We start from the raw sequence: 25,156 nt of genomic DNA on the forward strand, positions 1-25,156 counted from the left end.
TTGGACGACCGCCAGCTCTGTATTTGTATGAATCAGATGTTCGGAATACCGTTAGACTCCCATACCCGCCTGACTGGGAAGGGCTGCTCGACACATATATCGCGCCCGGCCTGTCCGTTACGGCGTTCGAAGATGGGATTGCTCTCGTTGGGGCTTTGATCCATCAAGCTGAACTGTCAAAGATTCAACATAGTATCATTACCGAACTCTTCGAAAATCGTCGGTCGAGAACACACAATGCCAACACCGCTGCAACTGTTCAGAAGATTCACGTCTCTTTGACAAAGTGGCTGGCAAGCCTACCCGGGAAGCTTTACTGGAATCAATGGACAGTTGGTCAAGTCCCAGCGTGTGTCCTTCATCTACAGTGAGTCATGCGCGTCCCTTCAAATCTCTTCTCTGACAAGTCGTAGCATGCGTTTTCATACTGCAATGATAATTCTCCATCGCCCGCCGCGCCACCTTTTGTCGCAGCCAGATGTTGCATCCAGTGAAGATGTGGAAATATGCTATGAGTCGCTACAGGCCATTCTACGTCTGCTCAGGAGCTACAATCGCTTTTATCGCTACGACTGCCTACCGATTGATTTCGTTCACACTCTTGCTACCGCGGCAGGAACCATAATGATGAGACACTACCTAGAAGGAACGCCATGGGATGAGACACAAACTTCACAAGCACTGACACGCATTCTCGAAGCCATGAATGCTGTCCAGAATGCATGGCCGTGCGTAGGTGAGATTAAAGACAGCATTATTCAAGCTAGCCGGAGAGAGGAAGGGGACATCCCGGCGGCCGATGCACTTGCAGACTTTACTCTGATGACCGGGCTTTCAGGGCCAGTTGCGGGCAGCGATGTAGATAAGATGTTGCTTTCGGAAGGCGGTATGTTCGATGCTGATGCCGGTTTGCTGGTAACCGATGACTTTCTCGGGGGCACGTTCCCGTGGATCGCGGGTGAATAACAGGGAACCACCAGGCTGTGAAGCACAATAATTAGAAGTTCACGTTAATACCTATCTTAGAGAAGACACAATACTTATCAATACTCCCAGTTTATCGTCAGCTTATCTACTCGGCACGTGTATCAGGATGCACTTATAAGTCTCGAATTCCTCTGACCAGGATCCGTGGATATGTTTGCTGAATCCGATACCGACACATGGAGTACAGTCTTGATTCACCTCATTCTTCGAGAGACTCGGAGAAAGTTATTTTGACGACTCGCGAGACATATAGAAACCCATTTCTGTCTCAGGGTAGTTAAGCAACATCTTGCAGCGGTTGCGCTCAATTGGAATCGCATCAAAGTTACTTAATACAGGTCGCTACGTTGAGCAGTATTCGCCTTGGCGAGAATGCCAAAATGATGCATGTCAAGATATCTCATCCGTTGTAGTGGCATCAAACACACTACCGAGCACATCCCTGAACTTAACTTCCTTCGCTACGACAGGGGGTCTTGGGCAGGCAAGCTGTTACCTTAGTCAAGTCTGGATGAACATGTGGGTTCTTGCATAAACGGCTTTTCCACAACCACTCTGTCGAACTAAACGGCGCGTATTCAAAGTACCCACGACTCATCATTCTAAGTTTCGGTCTCCCCAGAACGCCTAGAGCGTCTCAAGTCGGCCTTCAACTCCGACGCCCGTCTGGATGAGACGTGCATCATTCCCTGGCCCCCAACGAGGATCGTTAGCCCCTACTTCATCAATATCATATGCACGATCAGACTACCTTGCTGGCGTCCTCTCTCTAGTTGTGAATGGGGTAAATAACTCCTGTTTCCGGCCTTCCCCGCTTGTGCTTAATTTCATGCTTCCCCGTCCTCTGCTCCGCCCACTCTCTGGGTAACGGGGGGTAGTCTATTCAGACATGGTTCTGGAAGTTTGCAACTGAGTCGATGTCTTGAGAAAAGCAGCGAAATGTACCCACATTGATCGTTTCCACACCAATACGCGACTTCTGAATCTAAGCAACCATAAGGTTTGCCTTATCACATCCTGACACCAACGCAGAAGCTGGCCAGAACCACATCAGAAGTTTTCTTCGAGATTAGGGAGGACAAGTCGCAAAGAGACCGTTTGAGAATCATTTCCAGCTAGTGCGCAGATGGCTGGGACTTTGAAAACTGTTTTAGGGTCGGCATGGAAATGCTGCCTTGAGGCTCTGTACCCCTATGCGAGTCGCTCTAATTCATGCACGTGGGCTGTGGTTTCCGTGAAAGACACTGAAGTACGAGTCGTGTTTTCACATGATCTACATTGACAGAACTCATAACGGAGTGGAAGATATAGGTTCCCCTGAGCGTGAGGACAGACTTGCCAGCTGACTCACAGCCACCAGGCCACCCACTGACTCGTCAGTTGCCCGTTCTGAAGGTAATTCAATCAGGGTATCCCAGGCATGATGTTCTTGGTCTCACAGTCTAGAATCTGGGGGGGCCGCCAGCCAACGAAGCTTAGCGCCCAACTTCCTGGTCGTTCATCCCATGTCATTCATCAACGCTCTGTTCCATGTTGTAGATCAATCCCTTCACCAAGCTGCCTTGAGAGCCTCAATTAAGACAGCAGATATAGGATGTTCGGCAATCGCCGGTTGAGCCCTTTTCCAGGGAAATATCGTCGAAGATCATGAGTGCAGTTCATCTACGTCTCACAAGTATTTCAGCAAATGTTTGAGCGATATGCGTTGAACAGGTCCTTCCGAGAAATATTTAAGGGCCGTTGAATCTCCAACTTCTCGATACAACATCACTCACCAGCCTTCTCAACATCACAAAATCTACAGTCAATCTTCTCTCAACCCAAAAACCAGTCTCTACCTCTTCGCCAAAATGAAGGTCACCGCCGTTTTCATCGCCGCTCTCTCCCTCGCCACCTCCGTCGCGGCCGAGGGCTGCTTCCCCTGTTCCGAGCGCAAGGGAGGAGTTGTCGTAAGTGGTTCCCGGTTCTCTACACACCGTGGATTAAGAATGGTACTGACAAGATGAAAGTGCACCACCCCTCCTCCCAACAGCCACGGCTGCGGTCTCTGCTGCGACACCGCTGCCCAATGCCAGCGCTTCGTCGAGCTCGGATACTGCAAATAAGTTATGGATTTTGGAGGAAAACCGTCGAAGAAACTCAGATAGGTTCAGGGCTTGGCGCGAAGAAAACGCGATTGCTAGGATACCAAATCGACAGTTGATATCATATTGCCTCCTGGGTGCCCTATTTGATGTGATGATCGGTGAAAAGATCTATGCTACTTGATTTGATGTATGTCTACGTCTTGTACCCTCATCGACAACGTCAAACGCCGTTAGTGACCCCATTTGAGTGACCATTGGTACCCCTGAGGTGCTCCGTGTTTGATGCAATGCTATCCTCCAACGAGATCCACCCTGGTCTTCCGATCCTTCGCAGCAACGACTCGGCGCGAGCGATCGGCTTCACTGTGACAGGGTACTCTTCGCCGTAGAAGTTGTCCGCAAACTTCCTATCAGGGTTCTGCTTTCTCATGATCTCAAGGATCTGATCCCAGTGCATGGGGAAAGCGAAAGCGAAGATACGCTCAGCCTTGACATCCGGAAGAATCGCGGCGGCCAGGTGGAGCGCGGCATCATCCTGTACATCCACGAAGTAATCTTGAAAGGCATTCAGAGGTCAGCCATATTTGAATAGCAAATGTATGAAGGAAGCGTGTGCACTTACGCGGCAGATGCCAGAGCTCACCCAAGCTCTTGCCCTCGAACAAATCTGTCACCAAGCCAAAAGAAGATGTTCCTCCAGCGTTGACAGGGTCGATGCTCCTGCCAAAGTTGAAGTCGGGCACAACTAGACATGGCCCTCGGTTAGCAGCACTCTCATTGACATTGGAAGCATGAGCGGTATCTCACTCGAGTTCACTACGATATCAGGACGTCTCGAGGCATTGTCCTTGTAGTACTTCCAGATGCTCTGCTCCTGCTCCATCTTGCTCGCGCCGTAGATAGCGCCGCCATGCTCGATACCCCACGGAGGTGGAGCCCACGCGAGCTCCTTAGCATCATGGCCATACGTGGTCTCGTCAACAGTCTGGCCCTTGAGAGCGAAGAAGTTCTCCTTCTTGAGGGGCATGAGAGTCGAGGCCGATGAAGTCAGGATGAAGCGCTTCATGTTGGGTTCGTTGTAGGCAGCCTCGATGGCAACCATGCCGCACTTGACGGCGCCGCCGATGACTTCGGCCGGGTCGCCGTTGAAGTCAATGACGGTGGCAGTGTGCACGAAGGCCGCAGCACCTGATCAAGGTCAGCAACGTTACTCATTCTATTTACGGGGATAGATTCGTTTCAGCTCACCCTTGACAGCTTCATCGTAAGCTCCACCAGCTTGCATGTCAGGCACAATGTGCAGCTCAAACTTCCCCTTGCCATAGGCCTTCTCAAAATGGGGCACAAGCCAGGCGCTCTTTTTCGGGTTGCGAACCGTTCCACGAACGATGTAGCCCGCCTGGATGAACTGGTCGGCGATATGAGAAGCGATGTAGCCGTTGGCGCCGGTGACGACGACAATGGAACCCTCAGGGATCGCTGGGTTTTCGATAGGCGTCATCTTTCGTCTCAATGTTTCTTGGTGGTGCAATATGTGCGAGTGGTATGTGCGTCTGTGTGGTTGATGCGAGATCAGATGGCAAGTCGACACCACGAAGAAAACGATCAGCAGGATGATGCGATTATCCAAAGTCAATCGCAAGCCAAAAACGCAGCATCAGATGGGAATCATAAGCCATTATAAATCCGCCACTGGTCTGGGAGACATCGCACTACTGGCGCATCATAATGTCGACCGGCCAGCAGACCGCTCACGATCTCCGTGTAGTGGGTCGGCGACTCGGACTCGACGGGATGCCGCCGAAACTTGAAGCGGAGACGAGTGGGTTTTCTCCGGTCCCTGAACTGGGGCCGCCGGCCGGGGAAATCGAGCATTAAGCGACATGATTCACCACGACTTGCGCGGCTCATGCAGCAAGAGTCATTTTGAGTACGCGGATACGACTGCTGAGGGCCGGCTCATCAGTCCGTCTAGTCCGTTTGGGTCCACTTCGGCAGCAGAAAACGGGAGTTGAGGGGGCTTGAGTGCATGATGATATGATGATCGGACGGACCGCGTTGAGTTTTCTTAGTACCGAATCATGGCTGGGGTTCACTACTTCTGTGAGCGTGATGTGCAACTCTTGTGAGGAATGTTGCACCGATTCCGGCCGCATCTCCACAAAAACCGGGCATCCTTCACCACCCCTCATGATGCTGCACCTCAAACGGTTCGCCCTGCCAGGAAACCCGAGACCGTCCCACTTGAGAGCGGCCCATCCCGGCGCGGAGATTTTGTCCTTTCCGTTGAAATCGGCAAGGTGGGGTCGATATAGACAAGCCTTCCCATCACCATGCTAGTGTTGACCTCGCTTCGCATTGCGTGCCGTAGCTAAGACTAATAGCCATTAGCCTCTCACGCCAGCTGCCAAGGAGTTCTACCTGGAAAGACTTGTGTGGGAGATTCGGTTCAGTTACTATGCCATTAAACGCGGGCTTCCCAGCCTGAGCAGAGGAAATGGTACGCCCCATCATCAAGCTCAATATGCTTGAGAAAGTCGGAGATAGTTCACATGAAAGATCTCACAAGATGCGATAACTGTGAACATGGAATTCGATTTTTCGGTAAGTGGTATTCAACAAAAAACTCAAAGATCAGCGACCAGCGGGTGGCTTCTGCGCGTCCTCCTCTGCGACCTCGCGCTCTCCATCTGCGTTGAACAAAGTCTCCTGGGCTTCGTCGGGTGTCAGCATGAACGCCACGAGATGGACTTGGGACCAACTTACCACTCCAAAGCTCGGCGTACAGTCCGCCCCGATCAATCAACTCCCTGTGAGTACCCATCTCAGCCACACTGCCCTCCCTCAAGACGATAATCAAGTCCGCGTCAAAGATTGTGCGTAATCTGTGCGCGACAAACACACTGGTCCGCGACTTCTCGCGGAGAATACTGTTGATGTTGAGCATGAGCGCCTGCTCGGTATGGGTATCCAAAGCACTAGTCGCCTCATCGAAGAAGAGCAAAGGGGGATCCTTCAGAAGCAGTCTGCTGACGGCCAAGCGCTGCTTCTCACCGCCAGAAATCATCATACCGCGCTCTCCGACCTTGGTCTGGTATCCATCGGGGAAGCGCTCGATGATCTCGTGGATGCGCGCACGCTGGGCAGCAGCAATGACGCGCTCTTGAGGAGCAGACATGTCACCGTATCGGATGTTGTGCTCAATAGTGTCGTTGAACAGGGGAGTGTCCTGAGGAACAACGCCGATGGACCTGCGGAGGGAGTCAACCTGGACTTGGCGGATTTCCTGGTCGTCGATGAAGATGCGACCGGACTGAACATCGTAGGATCGGAACAACAGGCGAAGGAGGGTGGACTTGCCGCAACCACTAGGGCCGACGACTGCCACCTTCTTGCCAGCGGGAATAGTAAGCGACAGGTTACGGAGGATAGGGCGATCGGGGTGGTAGCCGAAAGTGACGTTCTCGAACTTGATCTCTCCGCCCTTGGAAAGGGCCAGGGGCTTAGCATCGGCCACGTCCTTAATGGAGACGTTCACCTTTTGCAGGTTGAACAGAGTCTCCATATCAAGCAGTGACTGGCGCAGTTCACGGTAGACGGATCCAAGAAAGTTGAGAGGCACCGACAGCTGGAAGACAAGCTGGTTAACCATGACGAGATCACCGACCGTGAGGTTACCCTGCGCAACACCGTTCGCCGCCAGGTACATCATGGCCGTCAGGGCGGAAGAGAAGATGATGTTCTGACCGCTGTTGAGGAGGGCCAGGGAGGTAGCGACCTTGATCGAGCTCTTCTCGTATGCCTGGAGTGCCTGGTCGTATCTCGCAACCTCAAACTTTTCGTTGTTGAAGTACTTGACGGCCTCGTAGTTGATAAGAGAGTCCACAGCAACCGTAGACGCCTTGTTATCGGCTGCGTTCGCCTGTCTTCGGAACTTCGTTCTCCAAGCCGTCGTCCAGATTGTGAAAGCCGTATAGCCAACCATGGTAAGCACCGTAATGGCGGCGAATTTGGCGCCGTACTGCCATGTCAAGATACCGCAGACCATTGAGATTTCCAAAGCCGTGGGAATAATGTGGAAGACCATGCTCGTCAGCAAGAAGCTGATACCCTTGGTTCCTCGATCGATTGCGCGCGTCAAGCCACCCGTCTGCTTGGACAGATGGAAGCTGAGGTCCAGCCGCAGCAGATGGTCAAACACGTTGCAGGCCACCTTGCGAATTGCCTTCTGGGCCACAGAGGCAAAGACCGCGTTCCGCAGCTCCTGGAAGACCGTAGCTCCAATTCTTGTTGCGCCGTATGCTAGAATCATGCTTCCTGCTATGGTGACTGCCGTCCCGCCAGTCGCACCAAAGTCGATGTTCATTGCGTCGACGATGCTCTTGAAGTAGAAGGGGACTTGCACGTTGAGGACCTTGGCGCCAATCAGCAAGGAGACGGCGAGTCCGACCCTGACCTTGGTGCTCAAGCTGTCCTTGGGCCAGAGGTATCTCGACATCTCCTTCATGATGGCCCAGTCAGCCTTGCGCTGCTCCTGGGCATTCTTCTCGGGTGTCGCAAGGGGGTCGGCGGGGGGTTTCTTGGCCTGCGTGGCCTTCGCAGCGGTCGCCTTAGGGCTACCATCGCTGGGCTTCGTCGTCGCGGGGGTCTTGGGTTGTTCGCGTCTCGCAGGGGCGCTGGTTTGGAAGATGCGAACAGGGGCTCGCGGGCTCTGAGGGAGCCATGGTGGACGGCAGAGGTTCGCGTGACCGAGGCCTCGAGGGCAGGCCAATGGAGCCTTGTGAACGGCTCGGATTATCATCGTGATCGTGCCCGGCGCCGCAACACGATCATCTTCCTCCTTGACTCTGCGTGAAAAGCGTCAGTCGCAGCGGAGGACGGGAGTCGAGCCGAGCTAATCGATAAGGAGAGCCGAAGGAGGTCTGCGATCGTCGGAGGGGTAGGAAATTGCCGCAACTTACCACGACCTGCGGATGATCTGGTCCAGAAAAGGAGGCAAAAGACCGTTTGGCAGTGAAGAAGAGAGATTTACGAGAATCCGGTTGTCTCGGGGGGTGTTGGACGGCGATTGTGCACCAAAACGCGAAAACGTCGCAAGCAGCGGCTCGGCTTATTCGAGCTCCTCGGTCGGAATGATGCAATTGGCGGCGCCTAAGGCACCTTGACGGCCACTGCCATTGGCCCCACACCTTGGAGCCGGAGAGGTGTCTGGTCTCTCACCGATTGCGACCGAGTGCATTCTCGGTCAACAGCTGCCACACCGAGAGTTATCATCCTCAACTGTGCAGCTCAACCACAGGCCTCAAGTGGTGTTGGCTCGTTGTTTTAGTCTTCCGAGATCAATGGCTTCGTCTTTTGAAGATGCTTTTTCTCAAAAATGACATCAACCATGCTCAATGGCTCTCACTGAGATTGAGCTCATGAGCAAACAGCGGACGCCATTCTGCCCGAGTATGAGAGTCTGCTGTGATGCTCTTCTATGTGCATCCGTAGAATAAGTGCTGCGATGGTGTCAACTGGGCAGAAAAGAACGGCAAAATCTCTTCTCACAAGCCGCTCGGAGAAATCGGAGTGATCTGCACATGGAACCCAAGATTACCAGATTTCTAATTTTACGCAATTTTGCAGCCTGCAATGCCGGCAGACAGGGGCTGGGATGCGGACAAGGCCATCCGAGCACCCACATATCGTGAGTGAGCCGCAGCTACGGTAAGCCTTCTCGACTTCGCCAAGGCGCCACGCGCAGTTGTTTACTCTGATTGCCGAGAGCTTGTTTGGTTTAGAGCCCGTTGGAGATGGACTGTGCCGCATTCCCGCTGCCTTATCGTTCATCCAGTCTTCCTCATCGACCTTTCCGGGATGGCCGTTGTGTTCCAGCCACCTCCTTCATCTAATCTCAGTAAACCAACGATCATTGCTCCAACGGGCACTTCATCGGCTGCAACCGGGTGTCTCCATCACATTATCGGCGCGGCCGTACAGCGGGGACACTCATTGGAGGCCACCATCTACGAATCGGGCTGCGTCACGGCGGCAAGTTTTTCGAGGCAACATTGTGCCGTGCTGCCATCGTCATGATGTTGTTCATGTCTTTCCCGGCCGTCTCTCGAGGCAATCCAGCCGCGGCATCCCACTCTTCAAATACCCAAACACTCGGAGCTAACCCTGCAAAGATGTCGAAATGCGGTAGACGATATGTCAGCGGCCGGTTTCCGATGGCTTTTGGCCGGACATAGATATGATGCTTGAGTGGTTGCAGGGAACAGCATAATAAGGTGTCCCCGTCCGGCCCCGTTTACGGAGCCGCCACGCGTCGCCGCGTAACTCTGTGCGCTGCGGTATGTGGGCAGAAGAGCAACCGCACATACAAAGAGCCCGGATTTTCCGGCCTGGCATGAACGTCTTCTCGACTGTTTTCGTTTATTTATGTTTCACTGTCCGGAATTCCCGGGTGCTTTAAAGCCAACGTCCCAGAAAATCCGCCGACAATGAGGTTATATGGAGATCCGCCCCTGAGCCTTAATTTATTGTGGCGCTCCTCGTGGCGGGCCGGGGGACGTGGAAGCTCACCACGATGGGGCGCTGTCATTGCGATCGTGAACTAGACTGGCCGACATCTCGGCCTTATCGCCCCAGCGGCCGCGCAACGGACGTCGGCGCAGCGAGGCAATGGAGTTGCCAAGAAGTGTATATAATACTTGAGCAGAGACTGAAACTCGAATCATGAATCTTCAGACGAAAGAGTTTCAACTTCACCCCATCATCCGTTCTTTAGACTATTGCCGTTCGTTTGGATCAACATGAGAGTTTCACTCTCATCCCGCGCCCTTGCGGCGCTTACTTTCGTTTCTTCTACTTCCGCTCTTTCCAACTCTTCCTCCACCTCTACCTCTGCTATTCTCTCTGACGGATATGGTATTATTGATAACCCCCGAGTTTCCAGTCTTTGGCTCTGACATCATCTTCAGTCCAGCTAGGTGACTTTAACAATGCCTACGAAAAGGCCAAGGCCTTCGTCGCGACCCTCGACAACGCCGCCAAGGTTTCGATCATCACCGGCCAGAGCGTCACCAGCAACAGCACCAGTGGCAGCTCCTGGACTGCTCTCGCTAACAAGGATGGTGTCTCCGGTATCAACTACGCCTTCTATGTTTCCGGCTTCACCATGGCCAACGCCTTGACCATGAGCTGGAACCGCGAGCTCATCGAGCAGCAGTTCAGAGCCATCGGCGACGAGTTCTACGGCATGGGCTACAACCTCATCAACGGACCCGAGCCCGGCCCTCTCGGCCGTGTTCCCTACGGCGGACGTACCCCCGAGAGTTTCGCCGCCGACCCCTACCTGACCGGTATTGCCATGGGCAAGGCCATCTCTGGCATGAACTCTGCTGGTGTCATTGCCGGAGGCCGTCACTTCCTCCTCAACGAGCAGGAGACCAACCGTTCTTCGGGCATCTCCGCCACCACCTCCGCCGTCTACACCTCCAACGCCGACGACAAGACCATCCACGAGCTCTACTCCTGGCCCTTCGCCGACGGCGTCAAGTCCGGTATGATGGCCGTCATGTGCGGCATGACCCGTGTCAACGGCACTCTCTGCTGCGAGAACAACGACCTCATCAGCAAGGTCCTGAAGAAGGAGATGGGTTTCCTTGGTCTCGTCTTCCCCGATGTTAACTCCCAGTCCACCTCTTACGGCTCCGCCAACGCTGGTCTCGACTACGGCTCCAGCAACTACTGGACTGAGGACATCCTCAACGCCGGCATCAACAACGGTAGCTTCACCCAGGACCGTCTCGACGACATGGCCATCCGGAACGTTATCGGCTACTACTCCGTGGGCCTCGACAACGGCAAGCAGCCCGAGACCGTCTCCAGCTCCACCGAGTACCGTGACGTCCGCGGCAACCACTCCAAGCTCATCCGCCAGGTTGCCGGGGAGTCCATCGTCCTCCTGAAGAACTCCAACACTTCCGGGCTCGGTCTTCCCCTGAAGAAGCCCCGCACCATCTCCCTCTTCGGTGCCCACGCCGGCCCCGCTCTCGCCGGACCCAACCAGCCCTTCAGCGTCCAGGGAACCGACTCCGACGTCTACCAGGGCCACCTTGCCTCCGGCACTGGCTCCGGCCAGCTGTCCCTGCCCTACCTCGTTACCCCTTTCCAGGCCATCACTGCCCGCGCCATTGAGGACAACAGCATGATCTGGTGGCTCCTGAACAACACCTACACCTCTACCTCTTCTGGTGGCATGGGAGGCGGCGGCGGCAGTCCCCCTGGCGGCATGACCGGCAACGCTACCACCGGAGGCGGCATGGGTGGAGGCAACAGCACCGGCGGCGGCATGGGCGGTGGTGGCGGCGGTGGCCTCGGCAACCTCGGCCAGGGTACCGCTACCACCCCTTCCTTCTCCAACTACGCCGAGAACTCCGAGGTCTGCCTTGTCTTCATGAACTCCTACTCCGGCGAGGGCGGTGACCGCAGCCTCCTTTACGACGACGAGCAAGACGCCATGGTCACCTCCGTCGCCTCCAACTGCAACAACACCGTCGTCATCGTCAACACCGCCGGCCCCCGCGTCCTCGATGCCTGGATCGAGAACGAGAACGTCACCGCCGTCCTCTACTCCGGCCTCCTCGGCCAGGAGTCCGGCAACGCCATCACCGACGTCCTCTACGGCGACGTCAACCCCAGCGCCAAGGTCACCCACACCATCGCCAAGAAGGCCACCGACTACCCTGCCCAGATTTGCCTGACCGAGGTCTGCGAGTTCTCCGAGGGCGTCTACATTGACTACCGCTACTTCGACTCCAAGAACACCACCGTCCGCTTCCCCTTCGGCCACGGTCTTAGCTACACCACCTTCTCCTACGACAAGGTCGATGCCACCGCCACCAACCAGACCGCTCTGAGCTCCAAGTACCCCACCGGTGCCCTCTTCCCCGGTGGCCAGGCCGATCTCTGGGACGAGGTCGTCAGCGTCAAGACCAAGGTCCAGAACACCGGCGCCATCGAGGGCTCCGAGGTCGCTCAGCTCTACGTCACCTTCCCCGCCGAGGCTGCCCAGCCTACCCGTGTCCTCCGTGGTTTCGAGAAGGTCAACGTCGCCCCCGGCCAGTCTGGCGATGTGACCTTCAGCCTCCGCCGCCGTGACCTCAGCTACTGGGACACCACCGCCCAGCAGTGGGCCGTCGCCAAGGGCACTTACACCTTCTCCGTCGGTGCCAGCTCCCGCGACATTCGCGGCACTGCCCAGATCACTGTTTAGATTGTCTTTGCAGAGGAGGACTCTTTCCTTGATGATTGACTACTACACCGTTTCTTCATGTACATGTTTTTAGACATATAGATACCTTAGACTTGTTCCTGACGTTGGATAGAACAGCATTTAGACAAAAGCGTTGTTTTATAAACATTTGATTTCAATCTTCAAAACGTCTACGACACTCCATGTCAACCTTGTGTGGCTCACGTACCATTCAGTGATGTCTGGGTCTGCTGTTCACTATTAACTTAACTCCATGATGTGCGCAGTTTTAGCTATTCCAGAATCCAAGCCTGTCCCCAAGTCTCTCTTAGCAACTGCTGCGCACCTTCAACTAAAGTGATTCAGTATTATATTTCTTAACCTCAACATCTAAACGTCAACTTCCGAGATCGTGTGGGAGCAAACTTAATCAACCCCCATCGCGACTTCCTTCCGGTTCCTCCTGCCATCCCAAAGCAGCACAGGTTCTTCCCGCCGATTATCAAGAGTCGGAGACCTATTTCAAGCCATCAAACTTCCCAATCCACCCACGTGTCGCTTCCAACTACTCCCCCTCCCACCACACATCCTAACCACACCCCACAACAGGAGCGACCTGGAAGACATCACTTCTTTCACCCTAATACTACAAGGTGACTTTTACAATTCAGACACTCAAACACCTTGGAAAAGCCCAAGCTCAAAGCCATCGTTCATTAAGCCCAAGACGAGGCAAGCTCGAGAACGGATCGCAGCTGCCGTTGCCGTTGACTCAGTGAACAGCTTACAGCCTCTAGGCCGCCAGCTATTTATATTCATCTTCGACGTCACAGTCTTCGTTCTTCTACCTCAACACACAATACTTTCACAAAAGGACGTATACACCTTCACATATAGACCGCACGCTCTCCAACACAAAAGACCAACTGAGTCAGGGTTCCAGGAATAATATTCAACTTCACAAGCCAAATCACACCTTAATCTTCATCATCATGAGCCCTTTCGGAGATCAGGATCAATAGTAAGTCTCCTCCATAACGTCCCATTCACAAAACGGAGTTCCCCCATTCTTTGTTTACTCTCCTCCACATGAGCAAAACTCTTAGCGCGTGCTACCTTTTTTGTTCATGCTGCTTCTAACTTGTATTCCTTTCTAGCCTCCTCATGTCAGGCATCCTGTCTGACTGCATGGTCATCTGCGGAGACAAGTCTTGGAACCTCCACAAGACAATCCTCTGCACGCGCTCCTCCTATTTCAAGTCTGTTCTCTTGAACAACTGGCCAGTGAGTGCATCTTCACCCTTTTACCCCTTTTTCTCCTTTTTGAACTTTTGGGTACGCCATCCAATCACAGCATTGAGTGCATCTTCATATCAATGCCATGCATGTCCAATACTAACTTGACAAAGGAGGCGAAGATCAGCAAGGTCGAGATCACAGAGTACACGGCTGATGAGATTGACCAGCTCATCAGGTTCATCTACCTGGGCAGTAAGTCTCCCTCCTCATGGCGCCATTTTCGTCTTTGTCGCCCCTCTTTGTCGTCCCTGTCGTCCTTGTCACTGTTTTCGCATTTCTTCATTGCTATCTCCCTACCTAGTCCACCCCCTTTCTCATCCACTTATCCTGACAAACAAAACACAGAGGTGAACTTCCAGCCCTTCGAAAAGGCCCACACCATCCTGCACAACTGCGCTCGCCTCTGGATCCTGGGCGACTACTTCAACGTCCAGGCCCTCTGCGACGAGGTCATGGACTACCTCACCAACAAAGTGGTCCCGCGCAACGGCCGCCTCGCGGAGGCCCAGGGCTTCTCCCTCAACCCCCAGGACTGGCTTGACGCTGGCCGGTGTATCTACACTGAGTATGAGAAGAAGCATAAGCTGAAGGACGCCTTCCTGGCTATCACCCTGGACAAGATCTTCGTCCGCAAGCAGGCGATCAACATGCGCGAGTACAAGACTCTTTGCAGGGAGTACAACCAGTTCGGCACTGATGCCATGCTCAAGCTGATTAAGGACGGCACTACGAGGCTTCAGTGAGCGATGACGCGGTGGGGATATTTACGATTGGAGCATGTGGTTGGATGCTCTATCAGGTCATAGAGACTCATTCATCTGCACCTGGCTGAATTTGGCGTTATTTGGCGTTAAGTAGTTCGTTGCGGTTTTCTTTCGCTTGGCCTTCTCTTCTTTTCACCCACAACTAGTTATTTGCAGCACAGTCTTAGATGGGGACGGAGCGCGTGTATGATACTTCAGCCGCAAATACCTACTTGCTTCAAAGCAAGTCTGCTAATTAATACAAAAGCTGCAACATTTGATCCCATTTCTGATTACTACCATCTGCGAGCAACTGTCGTGTTCCCGGTTGGCAGAACCGTAAACTCAGTTGTCAGTCCCTTCCAACTACCTGCCTCCAGAGGGCCAGAGAATGGGACCAATACAGCGAACCTCATGCTATGCCAAATGTTAGCCTCATCTCCCATTGGTATCGTTTTCGGCGGAAAAGCCGGGAGTTCGACTTACGTGTAGTTGCCAGGGGCAATCTGCGTGCCATCCGCCATCTTCCCGAACCAGTAATAGGCCGTCGTGAAGCCGCCAGTAGTCAACGCATTCCGGCCTTGGTCCGTCACCGGGAAGGAGAAGGTATCGCTGGCATTATGACGAGCGGGGTTGAAGCTTGCCACATTGCCAGCTGAAGACCACGACGTCGCCGACCCGATGTACCCCTTTCGTCTAGGGACAGGCGGGTACTCCCAGTCGCGCTCGTTCTCGAAGCCGGATTCATAGATCTAATTTTCATCAGAGTGTGCTACGATTCACGAAACTGAGAGAGTACTTACGTCCCATCTGACTTCTCTGGTGCCCCACTTGATCTTCATGAACATCATGGGGAAGTCTTGCGAACCGGTGGCAGTGTTGAAGTTGAATCTGTGATGGTCGATCAGCACAACATTATCATAATACCTTGCCCGCTTCGTACTCACGTCGTCTTGTTGCTGTAAGCACTCGTAGATCTCAACCACGGATATGTGCCGTGAAAGGCGCTCTGCATCTGTTCCTTCAAGTCGAATGCCAGCCCCTGAAATGGAACAGCGACAGTCTCTCCGTTGCTCCCCTTGACCAGGACTCGGCCACCATAAGCCGGGAGTGCCGTCTCATTGACACCCTGCGGAATCTCGAACGCAAACCTGCCATCGTCAGCAACTGTCCAACCCAGTAGTGGGTGATGGACTCACTCCGCCTTCCTCGTCTCTCCGGGGCCCAACTCGAACACCTCAGGAACCCCCGCCGTCACGGTGATATTCGACGGCACCATCTCCGGCCGATACCGCATCCTCGGCGTCTCCATTACATCCTTCGCATCAAACGGCCTCAGCATCTCAAACCCAGCCCAGCTCTCCACCTCAAAGCTGTACTTCACACTCTCGTTCCCGCCATTCCGCACCGTCACCCCCTGGCTCGCCCGAAAGTTGGCCGTATCATTCAGCCCGAACCTGGTCAACTCCAGACTCGTGCCGTATCCCAACACCTTCCTCGCATCAATCAGCCCGCCGCCGACCTGCTGCGAAGGTGCCCGGTACGCCTCATCCGAGCCCCCGCCGTACAGCAGCCACGGCAACGAAACACCGGAAGAGACGACCCTCATCGCCAGATCCTTCGCAAACTCCTTGCCGTGCACATCCCGTCCGCCGTGCTTGGAGACGTACAACGCCGCCACGCCCGCAACATACGGTCCAGCCATACTCGTACCGCTAAGCAGCACGAACTCGTTCCCATCGCCCCCAGGCCACGTGCTGAACACATCCGTCCCCGGCGCCGCAATATCCGGCTTGACGCTCAAATCATACAACCCGCCCCAGCTCGTGAAGTAACTCGGCTGGATCACCTGCCCGCCCTCGTTTCTCTTGACCTCCGCGCTCGCCACCGCAATCACATTCTCCCCCGAGCTGCCGCTGCTCGCGTAATACGCGCCGCCGTTGCCCGAGTTGCCCGCGGAGATGGTAACCACCACCCCCTCCGCCGCGATCCGGCTCGCCACCACCGCCCACGCGTTCTCCGCAAACCCGCCCCTACCTCCAATACTCGCATGAATCACATCCATCCCGTCATCATACGCCCTTAGAAACGCGTCAATCAGCGTCGCCGTATCCGTTCCATCCCCCGCGCCAAACACCTTGTACGCATACAACCTCGCCCCAGGCGCCACGCCCATCCAACCCGTCTCCGCCTCTCCAGCAATAATCCCCGCAACATGCGTCCCGTGGCCCTGCTGATCGACCGGGTCCCCATCAGGCGTCTTCACGCTCCCGACAGCCCACGTATCACCGACCAGATCCCACCCTCCCGCAACCTTGAACCCCTCCCCGAACCCGCCGCCGAGGGCTGAGTGGTTATACCACACCCCGGTATCCACGACGCCGACCTTGACCCCGTCGCCGCGGACGCCCTGCTCGTGGAGCGCGTCGACGCCCGTGGCCCAGTGCACGGCGTAGCTCCCCGCAGCACCGGGCTCGACAGCGACTTGCCGTTTGACGGGCGCGACGAGGTGCGCGTAGCTGTTGGGCCAGACGGCCGCGACGGCGGGCAGGGTGCGGAGGGAGTCGAGGTTGTGGGTGTCCGTCTCGACGGCGGCGCCGGAGAAGAGCGAGGAGGAGAATGTCTTGAGGACGGTGATGCCCTCTTCTGAAGCGAGCTCGTCGCGTTTTGTTATAGTGTTGATGCCCTGCTTTGGTCAGTCTTTGCTTTCGGACATGTCAAGTGTGGGAGCTCTCACATTAGTGAACTCGACGATGAAGCGCTTGGGCTCGTTCTGGGTGTCCTCCTCATCCTGAGCCAGAGTCCCGACGATGAACGTCAGGGCCGGAAGCAGAACATTAAACCGCATCTTGTCTGTCGATGCACCGTGGATAACACTGGCATCCCATCATCGTGACGACGGGAGTCACGCCTCTTAATACTGACAGACGTGCGCCATCACCACCTTCTCATCGCGCAAGTTCGCCCCGCCGTTGTAATCTATTGCCCCGCATCAAGGGTGCAATTGCGCTCGTTCCTGCAGACAATCCAACCTCGGAGAGGCAAGTCGCAAGCGGCATCGTCCCGATTCTGTCGTCTTCCGGGCTGGGGTATTTCGCCAGGCTGTGATAGCTGCTCAGCATTACGAGAAACCAGGTCCTCAAGTCGTATCTGTAGTAGCTCTTATCCACCAAACGCAGACAGTAGGGAACCAAATCAAAAGAAATGCACTCACATTCAAAAACATCACCTCCCAAACCAACATCGCCAAGAACAACCCATGCAAAGGACCAGGATCATCAACCTGCGCAAACATGCTCGGTCGGGCACTGCACTCAACAAGGCCTCACGAACAGCTTACCCTTTCCCACTTCAGCCACTTGAAAATCGCCGCGAGATGATTCGCCAGCGCCAGCGTCTCCAATTGACTTTCTCTCGGCGTCGGCCGAGCTGCCAGGTACGACGGCCGATCCGACGACGATCCCAGAAGCAATGTGACCTTCTTTTCTGGGTCTGTTTTCTCTGCGCGCATGTGTCAGCGGGAAACACGTGAAAGGCATGGGCGTCAATGTCACTATAAGCCGGGTTCGTGACAGTGAGGGAACGATACAATAAATAAAAAGTCTATATGCATCTTGGCCACTGTATCTGTCGGGCCATCCCGCTCCGATGCTGGTTAACCCGTCATGCATCATGCCTCGTGTGTGTGTCGACTAAACTGCACTGCCTGCCTCTCCCTGCTCGACGTCTGCCGTCCATCGGCTGCCGATATCAAAACACAAAAAACACCGTCTGGTAAAAATTCAAAAAGATGCCCTCTATCCTTACTCCCGGCTGCATGACTCCCATCCCATTCACAGCTTGCTTCGCTTCAGTCACTTCTCCGACTCGGGAATGTGTCCCTCCACCGTGCTCAGGGCCGCGAGGTTCACCTGACCAAAGTGCTCGTGAGCCTCGCCGCCGAGGCCGACGCCGGCGAGCAGCGCCACGCACTCGACCACGTCCTCGGGCTCGAGGAGATGCCATCTCGCGAGCGTAACCTTAGTGCTCGCGCCGACCGTAACGGTGAAGACGTGCTCGTTTTCGACCTCGTTGCCCGACAGGCCGTTGAGCGCCCGGAACATGTCCTCGTCGGTGAAGTCGTCGCCCAGGCAGAGGACGAACTCGACCCGGCCGGGGTGCTTGTCCGTCGCAGGGGCGGAGTTGTATGTGTGCACAAGGCGCTTCGCTATCTCGCCCTTGTTGATGAAGGTCGGTCTGACCTCCAGGTTGGCCTTGCCGGCCATGACCTCGACGTCCCACTTCTGTCCCACCGTCGACTCGAGCTCCTTGTGGCACTCTCGTGACATGTGCAGGCCCTGCTCCGGGTCTGCCAGTCGGTAGTGCCAGGTGAGGGCGCAGCGCTTGCGCTCGATGAAAGAGCCTGGGTACGTTAGCAATCTGACGCGTTTTCGCTTGAGGTTTCGAATTACTTACCAGGAACTCTGTCCGTGTAGGACTGGAACACGGCCATGACCTCGGACTGCCAGCCCATGTCGAACTCGTCGGCCAGGTTGATCCACTCGTCGGAACCGGGGTTCTTCATGAAGCTGCCGTGCTCGGCGCTGAAGCCCAGGCCAGCAATATGGCCGAGGTGCTGGGAGAGGAACTCCTGGTCGCGGCCGGAGATGATCCAGACGGCGTTGCGCTCGTCGCTGGTCAAGGCCTTGAGAGTCTGAAGGACGCGCTCCGAGGGCACGGCGGCGCTGGGCTCGCGGACGATCGGAGTGAGGGTGCCGTCGTAGTCGAACATGAAGAGGCGCTTGCCGGCTTCGCGGTAGGTCTTGAGCATGAGGGCGCGGTCGAGGAGAGGGGTGGCGACGACGTTCTTCTGGGTGCCCAGGACGTGGACGTGCTTGCGGATGAAGTGGTCGATCCAGCTCTGGACGTTCTTGGTGGTGACGTGGTTGTAGAGGCTGGCCTGCATGGCCATGCGCTTCTCGGGCGTCATGGTCAGGGCGTTGTTGATCTCGATGCCGACGCCGCTGAGGTCCCAGGGGTTGATGTGGATGGCATCCTTGAGGCTGCCGGCGGTACCGCTGAACTCGGAGAGGATGAGGGGGCCGTGGCCTTCGCGCTGGCAAATGACGTACTCCATGCTGGTCGTGTTCATGCCGTCGCGGACGGAGGTGATGAGGCCAATATCGGCAGCGCGCAGGAGGGCAAAGTACTCGTCCTGGCTGAGGTACTGGGGGTAGTGCTGGACGGGGGAGAAGCCCAGACTGCCATACATGCCGTTAATGCGCATGACGAGCTCGTTGACGCGCGTGGCGATGCGGTTCTCGGGGTCCTCCTTCTCCTCCTCGATGCTCGTGGGCGAGGTGACCTGGATGAGCACCACCTTCTCGCGCCACTCGGGGTACATCTCGAGGAAGCGCTCGAACGCCTGCAGCTTCTGGGCAACACCGCGGACACTGTCAAGACGATCCCTGCCGACGATGATCTTCTTTCCCTCGTACAGCTTCTTCAGGGCGTTGTACTTTTCGGTGACGGCGTCGGTCCAGGCGTACATTTCGCACTTGTCTGCGTTGATGCCGATGGGAAAAACACCAACCTGGACGCGAGCTCCGTAGGCGTCGACGCCGCCGCTGTCGGAGGGGAAGCCCAGGACGCGGGTGCAGCAGCTGGAGAAGTGGCGGGAGTAGCTGTAGGACTGGAAGCCGACGAGGTTGGAGCCCAGGACGCCCTCGAGCACCTCCTTACGGCGCGGCAGGCATCTCAGGAACTCGGAGCTGGGGAAGGGCGAGTGGAGGAAGAAGGAGATGTACATGTTGGGGACGCGCTGGCGCAGCATGCTGGGGAGCAGCATGAGGTAGTAGTCGTGGACGACGACGACGTCGCCGGGCTTGTAGAGCTCGATGATGCTGTTTGCGAACTTTTGGTTCATGCGGTAGTAGTCGGCCCACTGGAGGCGCTCCTTGCGGCCGTCGGTGGGCTCGTGCTGCTTGTAGTGGAAGAGGGTGTAGAGGTCGTGCTCGGCGTAGCGGCGCCAGCGGCTCTGGTCCTTGAGCAGGAGGCCGTCGTCCTGCTGCTCGTTGTCGTCGCACAGCCAGACGGGGACGGTCTTGATGGTGCGGTTGTGGACGAGCTGGTTCTCGAGGCGGACCTGGTCCTCCTTGGGCAGCCAGAGGCCCTCGGTCGGGGGAGGGGTCGGCAGGCGGGCGTCGCCATCGATCGGGACGGGAGCGGAGAGGGTATTCAGGCTCGAGAAGTGGACGGTCGTGGCCGGGGGCGTGCCGGGCGGAGAGAGGACATCTTGGGGGGTGTCGATCTCGCCGGTCCAGGCGACGACGGTGTGGTTCCAGGGGGTCTCGTCGGAGGAGAGGTAAGCAAAGGAGTCGAAGAGGGCGGACTGGCCGCGGCGAGGCTTCAATTCCTGTTGGTGGTGGTGATGATGTCAGCGGGGTTATTCGCACACACAATGTCAATTGACGAAGGCAGCAAGCAGCACACCAAGGGAGAGGAGTGCGGTCTTACCCAGTCGGAGCCCTTGCGGTACTTGAGAGAATGGGGAATGTTGAAGGTGGCCGAGATGATGTTGCCGCTCAGCTGCAGGTCGGGGTTGGAGGCGCGAATCTGCGACAGCGACTCACGGCGGCCCATGGCGGCGAGCGTCATGCGCTTGAGGATGTCTTTGCCGATGGCGGTGCCTGGCGACGTCGGGAGGTTGTGGCCGGCGATGAAGGGCGTCGTGGCCGGGAGGGGTGTGGAGGAGGAGGGAGCAAAGGCGACCTTGCTGCTGCTGCCACCGCGATGGCTGTTGCTGGTGTTGCTGTTGTCGCCGGCGTGAGTGTCGTCGTCGTTGGTGGTGTTGTTGGTGTGAGTGTTGGTGTTGTGGTGGGAGGTGGAAGAAATGGAAAAATACGAGGGCGAGGCGGCGCGGGAGGAGCCTTCTTCGGGGGAGTCGCGGTAGGTGTAGGTGTGCTGGTGAATCCCCGGCGTCACGGCGTCGGAAAGGGCGATGCTGCGCAGCACCGGGTTGGCGGGGTTGACGGGCGCTGGGTTCAGGCTGTTGAGCGTGTGCCGCAGCTGCTGGTCGCCCACTGCGGGCGAGTTTGCCGATGAGCCAGCTTCTGGCTTTTGGTTTTGGCTGCTCATGATTCAGTTCAGTGGGTGCGGTGCGGGTGCGGACGCGAATGGTTTGGGCTTAGCGGCCAGTCGAGGAACCGGGCAGCAGATTAAACAGGTTGCAGGGAAGAGTAAAAAGAGGGGATACAGTTGTAGACAGAGATGATGGTAAGGTAAGAAGAGATGTAAGGCAAGGTAGAGAAAACAAAGATCAACGACGATGGAGTGAAGCTATCCCCGTGCACACCAACTTGCGTTGTTGATCAAGGTGCACAACCAACAGACTGAAAATGGGAGAAGCCGGGGTAAAATGAAATGGATGTTCTCGAGGTTCAACAGAAAACACACGACAACTGCAGCAGCCGAGCCGAGCGAACCAGCTGCACACGCCCCGACTCTTGACAGAGACACAGACAGACGGTGAGCAGAGAGACAAGACAGAGTCCGGGGACCTGGACCTGGACCTGAAGCCGTATCGGAATAGGCAGTCCAGGCGACAACGGTGACGGTGAGCGATGTGGGAGACGGGGGGGTTGGCGCCAGGGGTGAAGAAACAGACAACAGTCGGGGGGTAATGTTTTTGCTGTTCTTCTGCCGTTGCTTTTGTGTTTCTGTTTCTGTCTTGTTCTGCTGCTGTTGACAGAACAAGCAAGAGAACAACAGAGAGAGAGAGAGAGAGAGAGTGCGGACTCTCGAAAGGTCTATCCGTCTCTGATCCTGATCCTGCTGCGCGCGTCGCCGAGCCGTGACACGATGCTGATGTCGATGCTGATTATCTCGTGAATGTATCTCGCCCCGTATCCCCGGCCGCAGGGTACTTTGCAACCTGGCCCCCCTCTTCTTCAGGACGAATTGCTCCTATCCTGACCCCCAATGCCCCCAATCCTGGCCCGGGCCAGAACTCCAGAGACCCAGAAGAGGGACTGACAAGCCCAGCGAGTCCACAGCTGCGTGGGACGAGCTTGGTGATTGGCTGCCGTCGCGGTGGTGTATTGCTTGGTAGTTGCTTGTACACCGCACCTCAGGGATATAGTCCGCTGCTGCTGTCTGTCGTCTGTCTGTCGTCTTTTGTCTTTCTGTCTTTCGATCTGGAGATGTCGAAGAGAGGTTGGAAAGAGGACAGATTCTCTTTCCTCGAGTTGTCTTCCCCAATTCCGACTACTTCCCTCGTCTCTACCCCTCTCCTCTCTAGCTCCGTGTCTCGGAGATGGCTGTCGACAGACCGACACTCTGTACCACAGCTAGACAGCCACGATGCTCGACCCAGCACGCCTCCAGCTTCAGGGCACTGACGGCGGCACAGCAGACTGACAGCGGCAGCCAGGCCAGACCAGACCAGACCACTGCTATTTCGGTGGTGGTGTGGAGGGGAAGCTGCTGGAACGCGCGAGAGGTGGTGGCATGAGTATCGTCGAGGTAGCTGGTCCGCGCTCGGGAGGTATTCTCGGTGTATCTGGCCTCCTGCTTTTGCATGTGGCGATACATATGACGCAGTACTGCCCACTCGTCGAGCTACTCGCCCAAAACTTGGCAGAAGCACCCCAAAAGGGCTCCCCCCTGGTTCGGACGGGACGAATTCACAGCACCCGGATTGGCTCGTCTTGGGGGCGCCCCCTGTTCGCTGGCTGTCAAAGCTGGGTCAAGCTGGGTCGAAGCTGGACCTCAGACCGCGCTGTTCCTGGACTGCTGCGCCGGAGGTAGAGCACCGGTCCTGCGTGCTGCACCGCTGAGCGACATGCTGCCGGGTTGATGCCTCTGCTTGCCGTTGTCTGTGTGCCCCGATGATGTCTTTGTGATGCAACCAAACAGCAGAAGAGAAAAAAAAAATATGCCAAAATCTCTCAAAAATGGCCGAGAGCTCTCTGCTGTGCGTGCTTTTTCTCAACCCGCATCATTCTGCATCTTCTCCAGAAAACAGGGGACAGCCGAGGGGGGAGATGCTGGTGACTGAGTACGTAAAGCAAAAACCAGGGGGACGGACGGGATACCCAAAGAGACAAATAGTGAAGTCTTCGTAATCCCCTTTGCGCTCCCAGCCGAGTGGTTGAACCATTGGGACCGGCGGCAGGCTTTCGCTAACAGCGTCTAGAACGCACAACACACCGGATGCACTTGCCCCAAAAGTGAGCTGAGACGGCCACAAGCCAAGCCAAGTAAGACTACTCAACTCACATGTGCCGCGTTGGCTGTGTTGGCTGCGTTGGCCGTGGTGGTGAGCTGAGCGGAAAGTGTCCGCCAAACTGAAGCCATTACCGCCACCGTCTGATAGTCTGTGTCTCTCTGCCTCTGGTTCTACCTCTAAGAGTGAAGAGGAGCCATGCAGAAACGAAGGACCGGCCATCCCCGACGGCATTCGTTCAAGAAAACAAAAGAGCCGCAAACTTGACGCAGAAACAATCAACCAGAGGGAAAACTCAGACCCACCTGACGTAATTCGAGGTAATTTCCTCCCCCTTTTTGTTATTATTTCTCGGAAGTCGATGGTCCACTGCTCTGGGCAACCTCTCAAGATACCAGCGGTAGCGATAGAGCAGTTGGATGAGTAAGAGTGAGGCTCTCGCAACCCTCCTGGATCGGCCGTCGTTCGTGGCGCTGTCCGTCGGCCTATCGTCGATGTCGCCGCGCTGAAAAGACGGTGAGCGCGAACAACGGTCCTAATTAGTGGTCCCTCCAAAAGGGGCCTGTTGGTGTCGTCTGCTGCAATACGACTGCGCAAGCTGCTTCGCTCGTAAACTCGTAAGAACGAATGCTTTGCCCGGTCACGTCTATCGCTGTCAGGCCACGTCGGGTGCGACCAGATCAAGTGATGCCCACGGGGAAAGCCAAAAGATCAGTCCAGAAAAGAATGGGAACCCAAGATCTCTTCTCTCCAATCTGGGGGATCAGAGCGAGGATTGCGGATGGGTTCCACCGCTCTTTTTAACATTGACCGGCTGACTGGAGGTGACTCGGCCGCTGTTTATTTGACTCTGGCTGGTGGTGACTGGCCCTTTTCTCATTCTCATTCCATGCATGAGACGACGCAGACAGACTAGGCCGGCGTGGTTCTCGACCAACACCGCTGCAACGCGCACCCTGAACGAAGGGACAGCCCAGGATGCAACTCCATGTACGGCGCTGTAACCTCGGCCATGGATTGCTCTTTGCCCGCTCACCTGCACCGTCCGTGATCCGACGATATCGTTCTGCGGCTTCGTTCGATAAGCTACACCGTTGAGACATGCTGGACGATGGCGTGAACCTTGTATTGTCCCCCGTGTCTCCAACCTACGCTGGCAGCGGTGTTGTCCGTCCATCCCATCGGGATCGAGAACGCAATCGCCAACTCTTCACTGAACTTTGCGGTCCCGTTCTTGGTGTCTGTTCCATGCCAAACGTTGACGTACCAACAACGAGATATTCCCCTCATCTAATTACATCCCGACCACCACATCGTCATCGGCTCGATCTCTCACTGGCTTGTCGTAGCTGTCATGCCTCATCAAACCGATACTTAATCGACGAGAATCGGTGACCCGAACCATCTTCTTCTCATGCGTGTGTACCTGCGGACAAGGGCACTTACGTGATGCCCTGCATATTATCAGTTAGTCGTACATACAACCTCAATCACTGAGCCGTGTCTATCCCATGCGTCGAACCTTGGCAGCAGCAGCATCATCTTCGCCCAGCAAATCTCATCAGCCCATCACCGCATGCCCGTCTTCAGC

At 55.9% G+C, this 25,156-nt stretch overlaps 6 protein-coding genes across 6 annotated transcripts; 2 read left to right on the top strand and 4 right to left on the bottom strand.

Moving 5' to 3' along the window:
- Nucleotides 1–3,294: 3,294 nt before the first annotated feature.
- COL26b_001451 (uncharacterized protein) lies at nt 3,295–4,575 on the bottom strand (the record flags this gene model as incomplete). The annotated part of the gene is made up of 4 exons (XM_053174400.1): nt 3,295–3,629; nt 3,697–3,819; nt 3,882–4,262; nt 4,323–4,575. The coding sequence occupies 4 exons, from the start codon at nt 4,573–4,575 to the stop codon at nt 3,295–3,297; spliced, it is 1,092 nt and encodes a 363-aa protein (XP_053041710.1).
- A 1,133-nt stretch (nt 4,576–5,708) lies between these two features.
- ATM1 (Iron-sulfur clusters transporter atm1, mitochondrial) lies at nt 5,709–7,875 on the bottom strand (the record flags this gene model as incomplete). The annotated part of the gene is made up of 2 exons (XM_053174401.1): nt 5,709–5,788; nt 5,841–7,875. 2 exons carry the CDS (start codon nt 7,873–7,875, stop codon nt 5,709–5,711), a joined length of 2,115 nt encoding a protein of 704 aa, XP_053041711.1.
- Nucleotides 7,876–9,797: 1,922 nt separating this feature from the next.
- Nucleotides 9,798–12,339, top strand: COL26b_001453 (uncharacterized protein; the record flags this gene model as incomplete). The annotated part of the gene is made up of 2 exons (XM_053174402.1): nt 9,798–9,858; nt 10,043–12,339. The coding sequence occupies 2 exons, from the start codon at nt 9,798–9,800 to the stop codon at nt 12,337–12,339; spliced, it is 2,358 nt and encodes a 785-aa protein (XP_053041712.1).
- Nucleotides 12,340–13,310: 971 nt separating this feature from the next.
- On the top strand, nt 13,311–14,360 carry COL26b_001454 (uncharacterized protein; the record flags this gene model as incomplete). The annotated part of the gene is made up of 4 exons (XM_053174403.1): nt 13,311–13,339; nt 13,476–13,602; nt 13,728–13,809; nt 13,963–14,360. 4 exons carry the CDS (start codon nt 13,311–13,313, stop codon nt 14,358–14,360), a joined length of 636 nt encoding a protein of 211 aa, XP_053041713.1.
- Nucleotides 14,361–14,842: 482 nt separating this feature from the next.
- COL26b_001455 (uncharacterized protein) lies at nt 14,843–17,208 on the bottom strand (the record flags this gene model as incomplete). Its single annotated transcript, XM_053174404.1, has 5 exons — nt 14,843–15,112; nt 15,164–15,251; nt 15,308–15,511; nt 15,560–17,046; nt 17,098–17,208. The coding sequence occupies 5 exons, from the start codon at nt 17,206–17,208 to the stop codon at nt 14,843–14,845; spliced, it is 2,160 nt and encodes a 719-aa protein (XP_053041714.1).
- A 1,006-nt stretch (nt 17,209–18,214) lies between these two features.
- Nucleotides 18,215–21,476, bottom strand: COL26b_001456 (uncharacterized protein; the record flags this gene model as incomplete). The annotated part of the gene is made up of 3 exons (XM_053174405.1): nt 18,215–18,762; nt 18,816–20,754; nt 20,856–21,476. 3 exons carry the CDS (start codon nt 21,474–21,476, stop codon nt 18,215–18,217), a joined length of 3,108 nt encoding a protein of 1,035 aa, XP_053041715.1.
- Between the last annotated feature and the right edge of the window lie 3,680 nt (nt 21,477–25,156).

Source organism: Colletotrichum chrysophilum (assembly GCF_026319265.1).
Source record: "Colletotrichum chrysophilum strain AFK26 chromosome Unknown scaffold_6, whole genome shotgun sequence".
In the NCBI taxonomy this organism is placed as follows: domain Eukaryota; kingdom Fungi; phylum Ascomycota; class Sordariomycetes; order Glomerellales; family Glomerellaceae; genus Colletotrichum; species Colletotrichum chrysophilum.